General features: G+C 38.5%; 1 protein-coding gene across 1 annotated transcript in view; it reads left to right on the top strand.

Moving 5' to 3' along the window:
* POLA2 (DNA polymerase alpha 2, accessory subunit) overlaps positions 1-20,286 on the top strand; it is a 40,499-nt gene that overhangs the window by 17,063 nt on the left and 3,150 nt on the right. Inside the window, exons 10-17 of the mRNA XM_075187745.1 lie at positions 1,306-1,348; positions 11,316-11,440; positions 11,525-11,563; positions 12,741-12,814; positions 13,812-13,920; positions 14,757-14,863; positions 19,241-19,303; positions 20,127-20,253. Coding sequence (XP_075043846.1) covers positions 1,306-1,348; positions 11,316-11,440; positions 11,525-11,563; positions 12,741-12,814; positions 13,812-13,920; positions 14,757-14,863; positions 19,241-19,303; positions 20,127-20,253 — 687 coding nt within the window. The remainder of the gene's footprint in view (positions 1-1,305; positions 1,349-11,315; positions 11,441-11,524; positions 11,564-12,740; positions 12,815-13,811; positions 13,921-14,756; positions 14,864-19,240; positions 19,304-20,126; positions 20,254-20,286) is intronic.

Below are 20,286 nucleotides of genomic sequence, written 5' to 3'. Positions count from 1 at the left end.
AGAACTTTGGATATAGATTTATTGTGAACAAGAGTCAGTCTCTTATTGTATGTGGTTCTATTTCTGATACAGATAGCAGAAGAGATAAATAGAGCAAACTATAGCTTATAACATGATGTCCTTATTGTGTACTAGTGAATATGTGACAGTGCTGTCTAATCCGCCAGAGGTAGTAGAGCTTTTACTAGTATATGGAGCCATTTGTAAGTCTTATGTACACACTGCAATAAAGTATATCATGTAGACAATCCACAGACCAACCTTAAAAAGATCGTTCATCATATTAAACAAACTAAAAAACGAGTACATAAGTAAAACTTTTTTTCCATTTTATTTGGGAACAAATCATTACTGGGTATCAAATGACCATACTAGTGTGTATAGTGTAGAATACCAACGTATAAAACTAATGCTATATTAAACATGACTTTATAAATAAGATTCTTTAAGTGTTCAAACCAGGCATGTGCTAGAAGTTACTTAACTGGTTTAATTTATAAAAATCCTGGACAGGTCATTCAAGTACTTGTGACATTTGTTCCCTTTTGGTGATGTGTATAGTGCACACACTGAAAGCTACAGTGTGTTTGTAGGTGGAGTTTATCTCGCTTTGTCATTGAGACTATTCTTGGATTCTGCCCTAGTAAGATAATTTGATTACCTTTCTTTTTCCACCAAAGCTTGTTGCATGTGGCCTTGCCTTCATAGATGCAAATGTCTAATAACCAATAGTAATATAGATATATTGCATCATTGGTCTAAAGTGCCCATACTTGAGCAGATCTGAGCTCTTAGGCAGAATGTCCCGCTCCCATGGGGCACTAGAGCGGTCCAATGATGTCTGCACATACAATACGACGGCAGTCATAGTACAAATGCATTTTCTGCTGCCCCCGATTGCCATCCGTACATCCAAGATCAGATGGTTGATCCGTCCATCTCCCAACCACACCTTCTGCAGTTTGTCTGGTTAGGTTTATAGTGGTTTAGTTGTCGTAATTGTTGTAATACTGGAAACACTTTGAATATCAATATATTCATAGGATCTTAAAGCTTACCTTTCATATTGAAAGTTCTGTGGTACATCAACCTTGTTATACTGCAGCAGGACTGTAATAAGCTTAGCCTACATTAAATGGACAGACTAGCGTGACATACAGGCAGCAGCGAAGTAAAGTTAGAGAGGGATGATTGCAGATGGACGGTTTACATTGTTCTATGTAAACAATCAAAGAAATACCTATAATATGTGTTCTATAAATTATGCATTTTTCAAATAGTCATGACCAACCCTGTTTCTTCTAGGGAGTTCCACTTCCTTTTTACAACTCAAACCTGGATTCAGAAGGTAAGTGAGCAGATATGTACTTGTGAATCTACCCAGATGTATGTGTGTGTAACAATTAGACAAGAGAGGGAAAAGTAACCTATTGCATTATAACACCTTCACATGTATTAAAGAGAACTGCGGTATTGGATCTGGAGTTTTGATACTTCTCAAGTTATCTCAGCCTTTAATAGTAATATCAGCAAGGTTCCTTCTAAGGTGCCCAGCTATGTACAGTTTTTGTAGATTAGGAGTGGTCCCAATCCCCAATTTCAGATACACTTAACCACAAGTCCCCAGGCTGATATGACATGTGAATCGTGTACTTTAGGCTGTATTAACTCACCTAGGGTGTGGATTATGGAGTGTAACAAATAATAATCTGCACTCACTAGTACCTTGCTCAGTTTGCATCAATAGTATTTGTATATGGCAATAAAAAAGGAAGAAATAGTATAACCAGATAATAATCAAAACCATATATATTAAAATTGAACAAAAAGTCATCAGTGCGCTGAAAAAAAGCCCTACAAAATCAATATTATTGTTATTATTATTATTATTATTATTATTATTATTAATATTTATTTATAAGGCGCCACAAGGCATCCGCAGCGCCGTACAGAGACAAACAAAATCACAATACAATGGGAGACAGCACAGTATAGTAAACACAGCAACTCAGTACGCTCAATGCACAGCTAGAGAGGGCGGGGAAGGGGGATCCGCAAACGACGGGGCCCAAGAAGGAGGGCGCGGAAGACAGGGAGACCCCCAGGGGGGAGGAGGGAGCGAGAGTGGACGTGGGGTGGAGGACCCTCGAGGAGGAGGGCTAAGTAGCTGGAGAGCAGAGTTAGAAGTGGTGGAAACAGGAGGAGAGATGGCCCTGCTCAGAGGAGCGTACAATCTAAGGGGTAATATCAACAGAAGTCTTTGAGAGCATGGGAGAGGAGGTAATGAGAGGTGAATTGAAGCGGAGGACCGAGGCAGAGTGAAGTGGTCGGGGAGGTATGTACCTCGAGTCAGAGATGTAAGGGGGAGAAGTGTTGGTAAGGGCTTTGTAAGTGAGGGTAAGGAGCTTGAACTGAATTCTGAACGGATTGGGAGCCAATGAAATACTTTACGTAGAGGGGAAAGGTGCGACAGGAGAGGAAGATGAGCCTAGCCGCAGCATTCTGTATGGATTGAAGGTCAGAAAAGTGAGACACAGGAAGGCCAGTGAGAAGGAGGTTGCAATAGTCAAGACGAGAAATAACAAGTGAATGGACCAGGATTTTGGTTGCTTCCTGAGAGAGGAAGGGACGGATTATCATGATATGGAGGAGGAAATGGCTGGATTTGGATATGAGGGGTAAAGCTGAGGGCTGAATCAAGGGTGACTCCATTTACAGTTAGAAGCAAAAATCAATGGCATACATAAAAAATGTATCATTCGATATGACAAGTAACATACAAGGTAAGATGGATAGAGAACAGACATGAGACAAGGAAGACAGGACCCTGCCTGTGAGAGATTACATTCTAGAGGGGAGGGGGGGGGTGAAGAAAGTAATAAGTATGGGCAGCACAGTGGCCTAGTGGTTAGCACGTCTGCCTCACAGCACTGGGGTCATGAGTTCGATTCCCGACCATGGCCTTATCTGTGTGGAGTTTGTATGTTCTCCCTGTGTTTGCGTGGGTTTCCTCCGGGTGCTCCGGTTTCCTCCCACACTCCAAAAAACATACTGGTAGGGTAATTGGCTGCAATCAAAAAAATTGACCCTAGTCTCTCCCTCTCTGTCTGTCTGTCTCTGTGTGTGAGTGTGTGTCTATAGTAGGGAATTTAGACTGTAAGCTCCAATGGGGCAGGGACTGATGTGAATGAGTTCTCTGTACAGCGCTGCGGAATTAGTGGCGCTATATAAATAAATGATGATGATGATGAAGTAGGAGAATTAAGTTTGGGGTATGGATATGGTAATCTGGCAATGTGGAGAGATATGTAGAACAACAAGAAACAATGTAGAGGCACATAGTGAGCAATAAACACATAGTGGTGGAGCAGTTAGTAAGGTAGTAGAACTTACAGATGTTCTCTCTAGCATGATGTGGATATAGCAGTCATACATGGCAGGTGGAAGCAAGTGGAATCCATATGTTCAGACATATCCTTCTGTGTGGCAGGCCTTGCTCAATCTCACACAAATGTGCATTTATTTCTATATTGGCCTGTACTGCCTAAGGGAACCAAGTACCAAGCTTTGCAAGGGTTTACTATCAAAACAAAAACACTTTGCCACAAGGTGGCAGCACCTTGATATCAATCATCTCAAAATGTGATTTTACAAAGGAAAATAGTATGCTCAGAACAGACTTTTAAGGACTAAACATGACAAAGTAAGAGATGTATGAATGCTGTTCTCGTGTATATACTCTAGGGGCACCCAAGAGCAAAAACTTCACTCTGATAACACATTGACCGTTCCAATCTATTAGAAGCAAAAATGTAAGAGTTCTGAATTTGTGGTCCTCACTTTGAAGGTGTCTATTCATACTATAAGTTTAGCATTAAGAAACATGGCTAAACAGGTTTTAGCACTGATCGCTATTGCAGCAGTCTGCAATTAGCACAGCTCTCATTACTATGCAGGACGCAACCATTTGAAGAATTGATGATTGGCTTCTTCACCATGCTGCATGGCTTACCATCATGGTCTGCACATCGCGACCATAATAACGTGCACCTGTCGTCAGCAAACAGTTGAGGTAGACGTTTTCTCTGAGGAAATTAGAGGGAGAGAGACCGAAACGTAACAAATTCTGTTTTAGAGAGGGGGGAAAGGTCCATAATTTGGGCTAGTATATGATGTATTTTGTAATTCACAATGTCCTTTAATTCTCATCATTATCATCATCCCCTCCCTCGCCCTTCAACATATCCTCATACACTTGCAATAGATCTGACCCAATGAGATCCAGTGTAGCTATAAGAATAATTCATGAAGCTGGACCTTACCATGTCCTGCACGAATGTTTGGATACCATTTCCCTTTTGGCTATTACATCTAGTTTGGCAGAATTACTGGATTTTCCTCTCGGCACTCCTGCTTATGAGCTGGCACTGTGGGGTTTGAAAAAGCTTGGATTCCCATTCTTACCTGGGAAGACATACATGTGATGAGCCTAAGCAGTTCACCTGCCCAGGAGCAGTCTACAATAAGCAATCTGCTGCAGACCTTGACCGAATCATGCGTGAAATGACCGTTCATTGTGTCTGTCCACAACCTAACCATGACCAAACACTTGTGAGGCAGTTGAACGTAGCCTTTGTGCTATTGTTGGCTGTGTGATGACCACCTACACCATTATAGTATCTCTTGTCTAAATTATTTATGTTCTTAATGCCTTTTTGGGCCTCAAGGAATACACAATACTTGAGGTCTCACTAGTAACCTATTAAACGGCAGTGCTACCTCCCTCATCCATGGAGAATACTTCTCTACATAAGTATTTCATTGGCACAAATTCATCTTTGTGACTTTAACACTTTACAGTATGTGCCCACCAAACTTTTGTCATGATTAGTGAATATGTAATCTCTAGTGGAGGTCTTTGAACTGCAAGATTTCTTTCATTTTAAATAAAACCACATTTGCTTAACTATTAGATACATGGTAAACAAACGTGCAGGCACAAGTAGCTGAGTGGGGAAAGGTATCAGATTTCAGCACAAAATCCCATGATATATTTGATGCTGTTATGCAAAGCCTCCAATGTGGGAAGACAATTACCTCAGTGTTTTGTTTTGTTTTTGTTGCCCATTTTGTCTTGGAAATGTGATTTTCCCCTTGCTGAAGTACAAAGGTGCAGTCAGGTCAAAGCACTAATTACTTCCTCATTTTAACCTCCCTTATTGCACTGATGAACTTTTTAATTTGTATTTAGAGCAAATAAATTTGTGTGAAAATTGTGTTTTGGGCTTTTATAATTTTTCTATAAATTCTGCCCTCCACTTTATAATATAATCTCTCACACATCTCTGCACCTTCACAGTAATTGCAATTTAATTACGTTTGCTAAGCAGTTCTGGTGTATGGCTGGGTACCCGCTGAAGCGTTTTCGACCAATAATCGGGCAAATCAGCCGACATATGATCGTTCGGTCGGGTTAGTCTGTATAATGACACGATGGTCAAAACCCGTGCCAAAGTGTTGATTGTCGGCTTATTTGATTGGCCGTACTGTTTAATATTTTCGGACCAATCCACCTAATGATTATGTAGTGTGTATAATTTTCTGATCGATCCACGACCAAGGGCTGATAGTTCCTTGAACTGTGGCTCCTTTGGGGGGGTGGGGGGTGGTGTATGTTAATATCTGATGCCTGTACCAGTCCCACTTGGTGTGGTGGTCTCACGTCACTCATTTTGTCATTGGGTGCTTCTGGCAACAATAGCAGGTGTCTATTGCATTAATGTGTATAGTATATGTCTGCAAGTTTAATTGTAAACCTTTGTCAGTGTAGTCTTATAACAAAGTTTTATTTATATGTGTATTGCTTATGTCTGCCTTCTTAATTATAGCTATGTGTCACTTGATTGTACACTCAATACACATTAATAAAAAGATTAAATATGTGTATTACATTTGTCTGCCTGCATAATTAACTACATTTTTGTATATAACATACATTTGTGTTTCCTATAGACATAGAATTTTTTTTTTTCTTTTGCCGTTGAGAGTGAACGTACAATGTATATGTGCTAGCGAATGTATGAAGTAAAATAAACGTGTTTCCTTTGCTTTTTTTAATGAGGTTTGGGTTGGTTACTACTGAACATACTCTGCCCCTTATTTAAATTTCTTGGGGATATCATTACTTAGTCTATGTGAGTACAAATTTCTAACCTTGGCTCACAATAATATTGCGGTGAAAAATCGTTTCCCAGACGGTCGGTCTTTCGTTAGTTCATTTAAAATCATGACTAGTGTGTACGCATTAATCGTCTGAGCGATTGGAGTGTTGGTCAAAGGAAAAGTCGTTGTAGATAACACGTCGGTCAGAAAATTTTTCAGTGTGTACCTAGCTTAAGGAAGCTCCTTCAGATTAGAGAGGTAGGTTGCAATGTATGTGTGTATATGTATATGTGTGTATGTATGTATGTATGTATGTGTATATGTATATATATATATATATATATATATATATATATATATATATATATATATATATATATATATATATATATATATATATAAATTTTAAAAAAAAATGGCAACTTCACTAGGGAATATATAGATATATTATATCTCGCTGCCAAATGTGGCTAGCTAGTTAACTAATTATGTGAAGTTAATACTATTTTGTTGGTTTGTTTTTTTTAACACAACTCCAACTGCTCTGAATTGTGTACAAATCATGTTACGTGGTTAGAAAAAAAATAGATTTCCATTTGGTGGTTAAAGAAAAGCACACATGCATACACTGTTTGTTTCTTCAAGGTCTTTTTTTTAAATGTTAGAACATGACCATAGAGATAAGACTGCTTGCACCCACACTCATGTCTCCTACAGTCATTATAAGGTGTGAGACAATTTGCACTACAGTACAGTCTACTCCCCATACAAAGTGGCTAATCTGCCTAAAGTCTTACAGAACATAAATCTGAGAAACTAACAATAGGTGCAAGACCTGCTAAATGTCTGCAGACAGCCTCTGCTGCAGGAAGTGTGTGTTTTTAGCTAAATTGGAGAGACTGGAGCCTTTTGGGAACGGCTCCCAAAAAATATATTAAAGCAGTACATGGTACAAACATTTTATTTGGTACAGGAGCCCAAAAGTATTAGTTTTCAATATTATATATGGACAAAGTAGTATTTTTCTATTGCAGCTAAGAAAATGAAAGCTAACCTCTAATGATTTGCTCTTCAGATGATGCAATCTACACAAATGTGCCATAACCATCAAATCGACCCCATTGTACAAACTGGGTTAATGCGGAGTTGGACGTATGCCTGCGTGCAAAGCGTAAATTACAAAAATTTGCACTGCGTGCGCCCGCAATGAGGTGCATTCATATGGGCACATGCAGCGTCTGACACTTGCACCTCTATAAATTGTTCCTTCGTAAAACCAGCAAAAAGTATTCTCGGATAAATAACTTTGTTATGCTGTTTTTATGACGTATTATTAAAAAGTGTTGGCTTTATATCATTATCTGGCAGTAAATAATATTTTTTATTTTTTTTTTTTTTTTTTTATACCTGAGTATATGCCTGTGTGTATATGTATGTAGTATATAATATTGCTAACGGTTGTTGAATCATCGAGCGGTAGTTTTCACTATTCACTGTGAGTTTGGGTGCCAAGCCTATCACATAGTTTACTCCAGACTATAAAATGCCCTGAGGTACAGCATGAATGGGCTGACTGCCAGCAGATATACGTCGCAGAGTTTATAGAGGCAGCTGCAGAGCTGCAGGTAACAACCAGCTTCCTGATAATTGTGACTGGCTGGCTGCTGCTTGTGGCTTGGAGTGCAACACATGGTGTGGGAGAGCGACATTGAGGATGGCTTCCAGAACCAGCTACCAAGAATGTTTCGTTTAAAATTAGTTGCTGTTAGCTGCTTAACTTGGTGAATGAGATGGAAGATCTACATTCATTTACAGTAAGCCTTAAAACAAGATCTTTGGTGGATGCTCCAAATTATTAAGCCACTAAACCATGTTCTGGGGTGAGGTTTTATATATAGAATAAGCTGTGCTCTAAAATAAAGGAACCGTTTCAAACTTGTGGGCAGGTTAGCTTAGAAGAAATGTTACAAATCTTATTTAAGTGAAAGCATAGCGGATGCTTTAAACAATAGGTATAAATCATTAATAGGTAATATGATGAGCAGACTAAATTAAACAATTGGTCTTATATCTGCTTTCAGTCTATGTCCATTCATCATTCACATGAACAACCCAGAACAATGTTTTACCATGTGTTAAGTGCATCTGCGAAAATAAGTTCTTCATTAACACTCAATCTAAATTAAATTAATCTCAAACTGTAAACTAATTTTCAATCTCTAGGTGTTGCACCAGACCTCAGAATGGAACGTCATTCTTCTGTCACCCACACTAAAGTAACTTATTGTAAAATACAGACAATGATCTGCTGCAGTGACTTTGCTTGTTCTGAGGGGTTTTTTTGTTTCTTAAATTTCCCTTTTTATACTATAGTTACTAGCTATCTCGTTATATCTTTCTTCATGTCCACAGAATCGGTCTTCTGTACCAATTTCATGAAACTTCGCTGTCATTAAGCTAACTCCCAATCGGGCAGTTGTGTTTTCCGTTTTCACTTGTTTTGACATCGATCTCAGCCTCAATCCTTAAACTCAGTAATTAATAAATTTAAAATAATGTTATCAAAGAGACACCTGCCTGTAATAACATATCAGCAGGCTTTTTAAAGAAGTGTTACAAGCTATACAGCAGGAAGTAGCTGAGGGCTGTAGGTGAGGTATGCATGTATACGGGCTGCCTGTCGCCCATCACTGCTTAAAATGGTTGGTGACCGATGATGATTACATCTTTTATAACTAAGTTTATGTAGGTTTTTATTAAAAAAAAAAAAAAAAACTTCTTATACCGCTCTCATACTGCTGCCCTGGCAATATCCCGGGTTTTTGCCGGGGCTGGGAGCGTCCCAGCTCAGAAACACCATTCATACTGCACCTCGGACCCGGGAATTTCCTGGGTTGACCCCATTCATACTGCACAAGTCTGTGCCCTGGCAATTTGTGGGAGTCATCACCAGAGCAGTTTTCATTGGCTGAAAAATGGTGATGTCATTGAGTGTGTCATAATTGCTGTTAATACACTTTTTCAGTGAAATAAAAGCAATTTTCTCCAACAAACTCCGATTCTGCTTCAGCTTGATCTGCACTCCACCATCCACCATTTCTCCTAAACTCCTTCTCGAATCTTCCACGGGCTCCCACCGATGACATCATCCTCCAGAGAAAGGCAGACAGCCAATCAGCTTGTTTTCTGTGCAACCTGGGTTGAAAAACCCGGGTTGCACCATTCATAGTGCAGGCAACCCGGGTCCGACCCGGGAATTACCCCTCGATAAATCCCGGGTTGAAGACCCGGGTTTTTAGACCTGGGATTTTTGACTTGTACCATTCATACTGCACCAAGACCCGGGTCGTTTGAGCTCGCCCCGGCAAAAACCCGGGATTTTGGTGCAGTATGAATGGGGTATTACATTCCTATTTATGGATTAGGGAATGCAGTGGCAATGGCTAGTGTTCCGCAAAGACTTCTTGCATTATCTATTGTTAGTGGTCATGTGTCAACCATAAGTAATTGCTGAACAAGAGTTGTGTACATGGAAGGGATACCAAAGAAGAAACTACTTTTATCCAAGAAGACGCTTATCTCAGAAGTTGCTAAAGATGACATGGATAACCTAGAAATGCTCTTCAGACAGATGAGACAAGAGTGGGACTTCTCCATTAACGAGATACCTTGTTGTATTGTAATGCAGCACTTCAGTTTCCCCAAAGAACCTTACCTCAACTATGAAACCTGGAAGTGATAATATTTTGGATTGGAGTTATTTTGCGTTCCTAAAAGCCAGGCAGCTTGCAATCAATGAGAAAACAATGTCTTTTGGACTGTACCAGTATATTGCCAGAAAAACGTTGGGTCATCACCATGTCCTAAAACTTTAAGGCTCGGTAATACTGCATTAGGGCATTATTCCTAATCGTACAAGAAATTGAAAAACCAAATGGCTAATACAGAAAAATGTTTGGGTTTTGGAATGGGTCAAACCAAATTTCTAACTTTGAACCCACATTAAATTTGTTTTGTAACCAGAAGGGAACAATTTTCCCAAGATCTGTCCTAAAACAAGCCGATATGTATGACTGATCAACAAAGAAATGTTTGGCTGATGTCCTTGCTCTTTGTGTAAAGGTTTATATATTTATTTTTATTTTTTTCGAGTAAACTGAATGTTTCTTCAATATGTTCAGTAATGACATGTAAAAGCACAATTTTGTGTGTTGTATAATTAATCTATTTTCTATTACAGCTTAAATAGAGATCCAGTTTTAAGTCGCCTTAATGCAGGGCTAAACAAAGGGTCCATTTATGTGCAGCTCGGTGGCAGTGGTTAGCACTTCTGCCTCACAGCACTGGGTTCATGAGTTCGAATTATGACCATGGCCTTATCTGTATGGAGTTTGTATGTTCTCCCCGTGTTTGCGTGGGTTTCCTCCCACATTCCAAAAACATATTAGTAGGTTAATTGGCTACTATAAATTTGACCCTAGTCTCTGTCTATGTGTGCATGTTAGGGAATTTAGACTGTAAGCTCCAATGGGGCAGGGACTGATGTGAGTGAGTTCTCTGTACAGCGCTATATAAATAGCTGATGATGATTTTAAGTTGTCTTGCCATTGTAGAATTAAATAACTTTTATGGAGTGGATAGCAGTTACTTGCTTACATATGTTCTATACAAGGTTTGTCAGAATGTTGCGTTTTAGTTCTTGAATAAAACTCCATAAACATATAGGTGGCTTTGTCTACTTTGTTTCACAGGAATTATTTATGGAAAATAAAATGCTATGAAGGGGAAAATGTACCATATTTCTCAGTAGCGTCAAATAAATGTGTAGACAAGTCATTATGCACAAAAAAAAAAAAACCCTTTTCTGCATGAAAGGTGCCATGCTGCGTACTTGCCTAATGTAAACTTGAAGGGGATGTCCACATTCCTAAATCATCCCGAAATAGAAAGAGATGTAGTTTTTTCTGCTGGTGTTGAGTAGTAGAAATCTGCTTTTTATTTATGGAGGACATGAGGTTTGCAAATTGGGATTAAAAGATGTTACATGCAAGAGATGTCTTGTATTTTATGGTGTGAGTTATGTTTTGTGTTTTTTTACACACAATCAACTTTTGTATCTTTTCTTCTTTTTCCTTTTTTTTTTTTTCCTGTAGAATGTTCACAGCAGATGATAATCGCTGCCTGCGGCCCATTCACCACATCTGACACCATCACTTACGATGCCCTAAAGGACCTGGTGGATGTTATTAATAGAGACCGTCCAGATGTCTGCATTCTGGTTAGATCATAGACATAGATGACTAATATCATAAGCATTTATATTCATTTTTATGATGTCTTACGTCACCTCTGTGCTTTTCAGCTTGGTCCCTTTCTGGATGCAAAACATGAGCAGATTGAGGTAAATTATTATTAATATTATAATATTCATTTTGTGAATAATAAAAAAAACAATATTCATATCTTAATGACCTGTTGTTTGTACCACAGTGCGGGTTTGAGCTGGCTGTCAAACACGGTCTGCAGGTGAAATAAACCTAAAATACAGGGTTTGTTTTACAACAAATAATAAACACGCATTTTATGAGTATTCCCATTACATAAATTGCAGCTATACCATGCTTGACATTTAACGCCATTGTTATCTAGTGGAGTACTGCCATTGTTCTTCCATGCCCATGGACTTGGATTGCTCTACACTTTGGTACTGTAGGCCAGTTGGGATTTTAAGACCCTAAGGGGGAATATTCAATTGTATGTGATGCGCTGCCGAACATCGTAACTGCGCACATTTCAAGGTACTACGGTACCTCCACATTGTGGATGGTGGTGTGAGGAGAAATCCACAATGTTATTACCTCTCTGTATGTATTGCCCAGTATTGTTTTATTAATGTTTGTTACCAATTGTAAAGTGCTACGAAATTTGCTGGCGCTATATAAATAAATGATGATGATATGTCGCAGAGAGCCTTCGCCCCCGACCAGTCCAGAGGCACACCAAGGCTAATTGAATTCCCCTAATTGTCCACAAATTGCAGCATATCTATGGGCCCAAAAAGGTAGTTGATTCTGACCTCCTCAAAATCATTTAGAACAGGCCTGTCCAACCTGCGGCCCTCCAGATGTTGTGAAACTACAAGTCCCAGCATGCCCTCCCAGCTATCAACTGGTTGTCTAAAGCATGCTGGGGCTTGTAGTTTCACAACAGCTGGAGGGCCGCAGGTGGGACAGGCCTGATTTAGAATCTTTCACTTTTGGCTACATGCGTGTAAAGGTACCTTGTTTGTTGGCACAAGTCATCACGTGAATACAAACGGCCATAGCAATTGTTTATTTTTAGATAACTGAATATGTCACATTCCCAAATAAATGTTTGAGGAGAACACCCTGTAAAACAACATACATAATTGAGAATTGAGTTTTAGAAAAGCTGTATGGAGATTCCTTTGAATGCTGAAATAAATTAACTTTCATAACTTGTGAGGACTTGTCACTAGATTTGCAGATCGGTACAGAGACAATTAAGTTTGTCCGTGCTGCTCCGTCAAACCCTCCTTATTTCACTTTATTTTTCAGAAATTGCAGCTGACCATAACATTTGAAGAGGTGTTTAAATCTTGTCTGAAAATGATCATTGAAGGGACACGTCCGTAAGTGAAACTGGTTTTTGTGTAAATAAGAGCACTGTCAAAACATTAATTTTGTACATAATGGAACTTTTTGAGGTCTACAAGGACTGTAAATCACATGCATGACAACACATATTTATGTTTGTACAGCGCTAAAGGAGACATTGGTGCGATGCAAATTTTGTCATAATAAATCCTTTATAGAGCAGGGACAGTTGAAGTGAAGTTTAGTGTAGAGACTGTTGGGTTGTCTGATTGCACCCTGTCTGCAGAATGCCCATGGATTGTGAATACTGCCTCGACTATCAGTGACTTAATATAATTATATATAGCTACAATGGCTATATGCAGGAGAGTGAGAAATGTGGTGTCCTATCTTCTTGGTAGTATCACTGCCTTGAAAAGACGATACAGCTTGGTTTTTGTTTTGTTTTTAAACAGTACAACAGCACATACTTTCTTCTGTTACAATGAAGAGTAATGCACAATAGTAATACATCATGCAATAATTGATTTATAGTACATTTTATTGATGTTTTTACAAGCAATTCTCCCCTCCTCCTTTTCTAGACTATATGCTTATTTTAGACAGAAAATGGGTCCACACATGGGCAGATTGGGAAGCCCCTATATTCAGCTTGGCCACTGACATGTAGACAAAGTTGAATGTGACACTTCAGTGCTCAAGCTGAACACCTGGATCCTATGAGGCTCTGTTAGTGGGATTGGAGGATGACTGCAGACACTGTCAGATCATTGTCCAATCATTTTTGCCATTAGTCTTGATCAACCAAGATTGGTGGTTGTTTAGGGGCCATTTATACTATGACTTGAGACTAATTAAAATAACCTAAATGACTGGTTAATTAACAATATTGCAGTATGTGTCTGCATCATAACATAGCTGGGAATAGGGTGAAACATACACAAACACAATACAGCCAACCGTTTGTTTGTTGCCTCTTGTCTTTAGCTTCATAAACTCCCTGCCTCCTTACTTATTCATATTGTTCTCCAGATCTGGGTCCCATCTGGTCTTCGTTCCCTCTGTCAGAGATGTTCACCATGACCCTGTCTATCCTCAGCCTCCATTCAGCTGCTATGAGCCATCCAAAGAAGATAAGAAGGTAGTTTCTTAGATACTTAAATTATTAACCTAATTTGTAGCAAGCTCCATCCATCAAAATTATGATTATCCTAATACGTATGTCTGGGTATAACAATGCTTACATACTTGAAGTCGTATTGTGTGTACAATGACCACATATGTGCTGTAAACCATTGCAGCCAAACACATATTATTGTTACTGAGTCTAGTGCTAGTTATATTAATGAAAGCAAATGTTTAAAAGATTCTATGGAGCACATTTGCATGAAGGAGCCCATACATGGTGCAATTTCTTTAGGTCTCCATGTACTCTACAAGTGTCCATACACACAGGGATTTTAACGACTGATAAGGCAGTTTTAGACCTATGTTCATGGGTCCAAACAGACTGCCGAAAACGATTAACATCTATCGGATACCAACTGGGGTAGTTGACTGTGGTGACTGCTCATTCTGTTTGATCCAGGCTGTCTGTCATATGTGTATCATGAGTCTCAGGTTTGTAAAATAAATTTTGGTCTGATCTCGGAAGACACCAAACTCGCCTGCAATAACATGTAGCTGACTCATACGGAAACGTGAATTCTTTTTTTTTTTTCTTTTCTTTTCTTCGTCTGACTATCTAACAGTAAACCACAAACTAAGCAAAGTAGGTTGAAAAGGATATTGTATTTGTGTTAAAGACGTTTGAGGTTAGCTTATTTCTGCAAAGTTTGGCCACATTATAACAGTGTAAATTGATGAAGTTCCTCTCTCTCTAGCATTGTGTTTTGTTATATATGCTGTTTTTGTTGCATATTTGTTTTAGTTAGAAGTAAAAAAATCTAATAAACACCCCCCCCCCCCCTTTTCCAGAGAGTGCACTTTATTGCGGATCCCTGTACCTTGTCTGTCAATGGTGTTGCCGTGGGATTCACATCCACAGACCTGCTCTTTCACATGGGTGCAGAAGAAATCAGCAGGTACAGCTCCAATTACACCTGGGTTTTGTTAGCAATAGATAACTATAACTGTAATGCTAGAACTATGTAACTACTGTAGAATAGATAACGTTGATATCTAATACTGGGGGAGGGGAAGGTGTTGTGGCATAAAGAAATATATATTAGTATTTGGGGAATGATAATTTGACTACATTGGTGCTGGATGTACTGTCCCAATTCTTTTGCATATATCTGTTGGATTTGATTTGCATATCACTGACTATCCCAGTTTTGCATAATACCTGCTAAACCTTTACGCCCATAGTATTGTTAGGTAGATTTAATTTGATTATAGTTGCTTGCTGTCTGCTTTTGGGTCATTAAAGGCACTTTCTGTAATTATCAGAAACTGGTTTGTTAAACAATCACAAGCTTCCAAATTCACTTTTCTTCTTTCAAACCTACAGTGTAGCTTTAGTTTTGTAATGTGTCAAATCAAGTGGACACTATCTGTTATTACATGATCGTTTAGCTTAACGTGGAACTGAAACAAAAATTACTTGCCACAGTCTTTTATTCATACATCTGAATGTGATAAATGGCTATTTTATGACCATATTTTGCTGACAGGTGGCTGCCATTGTGATACCACTTTGCGTAAATGACAAAAATGTGATTGATATGAACAGGGAACACTGTTGATAAAAGCAATCCATAAGATTCCACTTTTTTCACTCACATTCCGTCTTTTTAATTACATAATATCCAGATTTTTAACTCTTACTCTTAGCTGTGATCTATTATTCCCCAGAATCAGCCTGACAGTTCCTTGACGAGTTCTCTACCTTGATCCCTAATTTCTTATCCACTGACTTTCCCACCATCATCATTAGTAATTTCAAAACCCCAACTAATGACCTACACTCTCCTTCTTTCACTTTTATGTTACTCACTCCAACCTCCTCTTAACCTATCTCAGGGTTATCGTGATGGCCACTGCCTTGATCCAGTTTTCTCCAGGCTTTGCTCACTGTTTGATTTCTCGAACACCTCTTTCCCGCTCTAAGGCTGAGTACACACAAAACTTCTCCCGATGCGATATCCTTAACAATTTTACCAACTGTTAAAATGGGGGGGGGGGGGGAATCATCCGCATCAGAGCCAGATTTAGACCTCATGGAGCCCTAGGCAAGATACTGGTTTGGGGCCCTCTCCCTGAAAAAATCCATAGCACTATAGTTTTTAGCATAACATATACCCCTATTCAGGGGCTGGCTGGCAGACTTTAGCCCAGGGGGGGCAAGCACATAGCACTGGCCCATAAGTAGCGGCCCATTTTTAAAGGTTGGTCTCACTGCCGGCCCTGGGAGGGCCCTCTGGGGACCGCTGGGCCCTAGGCAATTGCCTAGGTTGCCTAGTGGTAAATCCGGCTCTGATCAGCATGTCGATTCACATGTACACACTAAACACATTTTACATGATTTACCTTCTGATCTATTCTCTTCATCTGTCATAACCATTGGCTGAAAAGATTGTGACTTTGCTCATTCCATAGAGATCTTTGGATGCTGCCGGTCGTGAGTGCATTCACACTGCAGAATTGGAATTACATTGTTCCATCGTTGAACGTGATTTTTAGTCCAGTTAAAAATCAAATGAAATAATATGATGTGCTTGGAAAGATAATAGTCCATCATTGCAGTGTACATACTAATGAGATATCGGGCCGAACGGTTGTTTATCATTTGATTGGCCTGATAATCGTCTGACAACACTGTAGTGTGTACCCAGACTAAGGCCATCACCGTAGCACCTGAAGCTCTTCTCAACCATTTTAACCTTTTGGTACTCTTAGCTCGGCAAAGCCTACTCATACCCACAAGAATCTCTGTTCTATTCTATTCATTTTCAGCAACTTTCCACCTCTGCAACAACTCTCCTTTCCACAATTTCTGCATTATCCAGTCTTGATTTAGCAATATCACATCTCAATCACCCCATAACAGTCCTTGATAAAGGGTCTGCAGCTACTTTTGCTAAGCATTGACCATGATCTCTGCCATGGCACACTAAAGGAAGGCACTGTCTTCAAAACCTCTTCGGCAAACTAAAACGGCATTAGCTACTTTTGTGCCTTTCATGGCTTTGTCTACTTCTCTGATCACAACATTTTGGTAGAAGTGTTAGCTAACACTGCCAACCATATATACACTTCCAGTATTTCATCTCTGCACAAGCATCTAACCCCAAACACCTCTTTAATACCTCTTTAATACGTTTAAATCTCACTCCTCCTACACCATCCCCTCTGACTACCATCATTGCCTTCCCAATTGCAATTTTTTTATTTATTTATTATTATTATTTAAATAGTATTCTCTTCCCTGAGTAACAATCTGCTCAATTAATTTCTTACACCCTCTTTTCTGTGAGTGTTCATCTTCATTTGTGATAATCTACCCTCTTTCTCCAAATACTAAAGTCTTCAGGACACTTTCTTATCCTGGTTCTCATCATACTTATCAAATTGGTCCTTCAGTGTTGGTTTCTCTGGATCCTGCTCATTCCTCTATCAGTTGGAGTATTATAAAGCTCAATCCTAGGGCCTTTACCCATTTATAACTATACCACTTTTGGAAAAGTAATAAGCTGCTTTTGGATTTCAGTATCCAGATATTTAACAATTGGTGTTTGAAACAAAGAATGATCACACACCTATAGGCGCTACACAGTGAGAAAACATTCAAAAAATGTCATTCGGTATGTATATAATGTATGATATACTAAAGACTTAATTGTTCTTATAAATATAATCAGATGTTGGATTGGATTGTCAGGATTGGAACATGTGGAAAAAAAAAAAGGGAAAACAAAAATCTGTGTATTGAAGACTGTCTACTTATATTCAGTTCATCAAATTGTCTCCATTCAATGTCCCCATCAGAATTTTTTCATTCAGTATCTATATTCATAGGATTGGAACATGTGAAAAAAAGGGAAAACAAAAATCCCATAGTGCATTCTTTCACGTCATCTTATTTAATAACATATTGTTAAAAACATATAGAAATCTTTAAAACAATATATGTTTTTAACAATGTTATTAAATAAATTGGAGTGAAATATAATGCACTATGGGATTTTTGTTTTCCCTTTTTTTCACATGTTCCAATCCTATGAATATAGATACTGAATGAAAAAATTCTGATGGGGACATTGAATGGAGACAATTAGATGAACTGAATATAAGTAGACAGTCTTCAATACACAGAATTTATTCATGTAAAAGTACAAAGAATTTGTGAAACATCTGATTATATTTATAAGAAAAATTAGGTTTTTAGTACATCGTACATCCAATAAATATATATATATATATATATATATATATATATATATATATATATATATATATATATATATATATATATATATATATATATATATATATAGAATTACATTTTTTGAATGTTTTCTCACTATGTAGAGCCTATAGTTGTGAGATAATTCTGTTTCAAACGTTTTTTTTTTTTTTTTTTTGGATTATTGGGTAATATCCAGATGGGCTTCTGAGGCAGCAAAATAGGGATGCTCCAAGCCATCCTTATAGTTTTTTTGTGATTTTAACAATCTATGTTGAAATGACAAATTGCATGTAATGTCTGTCTATCTTTATGTCTTCCCACCACATCAATCTTTTAAAAACTGAGCTGATAATCTTTCCACCAGTCAACAGAAGCTACATAACGGACATCTGTATTTTTATCGACATCACATGAAATGAGAATCACACCTAGGCAGCAAGCTTCAGAATAGGGTTTATTCTTAACGATCGTTTGTTCCCCACATCCAATTTGATCTGTAGCAAATACCTATTGCACACACCTTTAGAAACCTCTCCTGAATATGTGCATACTTCACACAAGACAGTGCAAAATCTTTAGTTCATGTAGTTTTAAATCTCCTGCATGGAATATTGCAGTTCCCTTGTTTATAGTATTCCACTAACCAGACTCACCCCTACAATCTATTTTGAATACAGCAGCTAAACTAAATTTAACTTGCAAAATGTCTTCTGGGTGCCTGTACTTTAGGTAATCCAATGTAAGTACTTCTATAACAAGGCCATTCACAAAACGGCACCAATATGTATGTGTTCATTTGTGTCAAAGTTCTGTTTCCCTGTAGATTTATAATTGTGTAAGCTGGGCCTTCTTCACACTTTGTCTGTTTAGTACTAGTCTTGTTATTATTGTGTCCTACATAAAATTTATGGCAGTGTGCAGCAAGCAACTTTTTTGAGTCACTTAGACAACTTAATACTATGAAAATAGGTATACTTCTAAGCCTGTAGGGGGCGAGGAGAAGCGTTCTCTATATTTTTAACATTTTTGCTTATAATTTTGATAACCACAGTGGTTCATCAGGTGCTCCTGATCGATTCAGCCGGATCCTCAAACATATCCTGACTCAGCGGAGGTGAGGAAATTCCTGCACGTGTGAAATTGTGACATGAGAGTTTGGGAAATGAGTGGCTATGTGACTGTAAAATGGAGCAAAGTGAGATGCACTCTAGCCTCACACTTTTTGTTTTGCTTTTCTTTCATTGTCTTGTGTGCAGGAAAATGAATGTAAAAATATTGTGTTTGGTTATGTTCCATATTTGGGAGAGAGTTTGTGTACACACAGCAGGCAGTGATGAGAGGTCCTCTGGTTCTCTTCTGCTTGCTTCTCCTTTCCACCACTCTAAACAAATGTCTAATAAGAAAGTAAAGTATTTCTGTCTGCAGTTTGGAACGACGAGTGGTGCAGATGAAGCTGGGGAGGAATTTTGAGCACACATATATAGGATAAGGTCTTATTTGGAAAGACATAAAAAAAAATGGGGGAGCTTCAAATTGACCCTTTTTGCTGCTGTTTGTTGTAGTGAACTGTACAGAAGCTTTTCTGTACAAATGTGTAATTTCTGTATTGGTCAAATGATATTAGAAAAAATATATGGATCTACTTTTTGGTCTTGCTGTATAGTCCTATTCATGGTTTGTCAGCCTTCTCTTCACATGAACATGTGTATATGTTTTATTGCTTATCTAAGAGAGCAGAAGCTCTATTACAACCTTATGCAGATAAAAACATGTTCTCAATCTTGGCAAAGGATCGTTTTCTTCCCACTGTCTGAACATATTGGAGCACTTTCCCATATTCAATGTCGGTGGCACCTTTTGTGTTGGAGATGTTTGCTGGTAGTGTCTGCTGATTGGCTGCCTCCCAACCATGCTACTAATGGCTTTCTATTTTCCAGTTACTATCCTTTGTATCCAGCAAGTGAGGAGTTAAATATTGATTACGAAGCACACTATAACTACGCAATGATGCCAGTTACACCAGATGTCTTCATTGTGCCCTCAGAACTCCGATTTTTCATCAAGGTAAATTTAATGCTTGTTTTGTTGTCTTGTGCT

The sequence above is a fragment of the Mixophyes fleayi genome, chromosome 10 (genome assembly GCF_038048845.1).
Source record: "Mixophyes fleayi isolate aMixFle1 chromosome 10, aMixFle1.hap1, whole genome shotgun sequence".
NCBI lineage: Eukaryota > Metazoa > Chordata > Amphibia > Anura > Limnodynastidae > Mixophyes > Mixophyes fleayi.
This window is presented reverse-complemented; position numbering and strand designations above follow the sequence as displayed.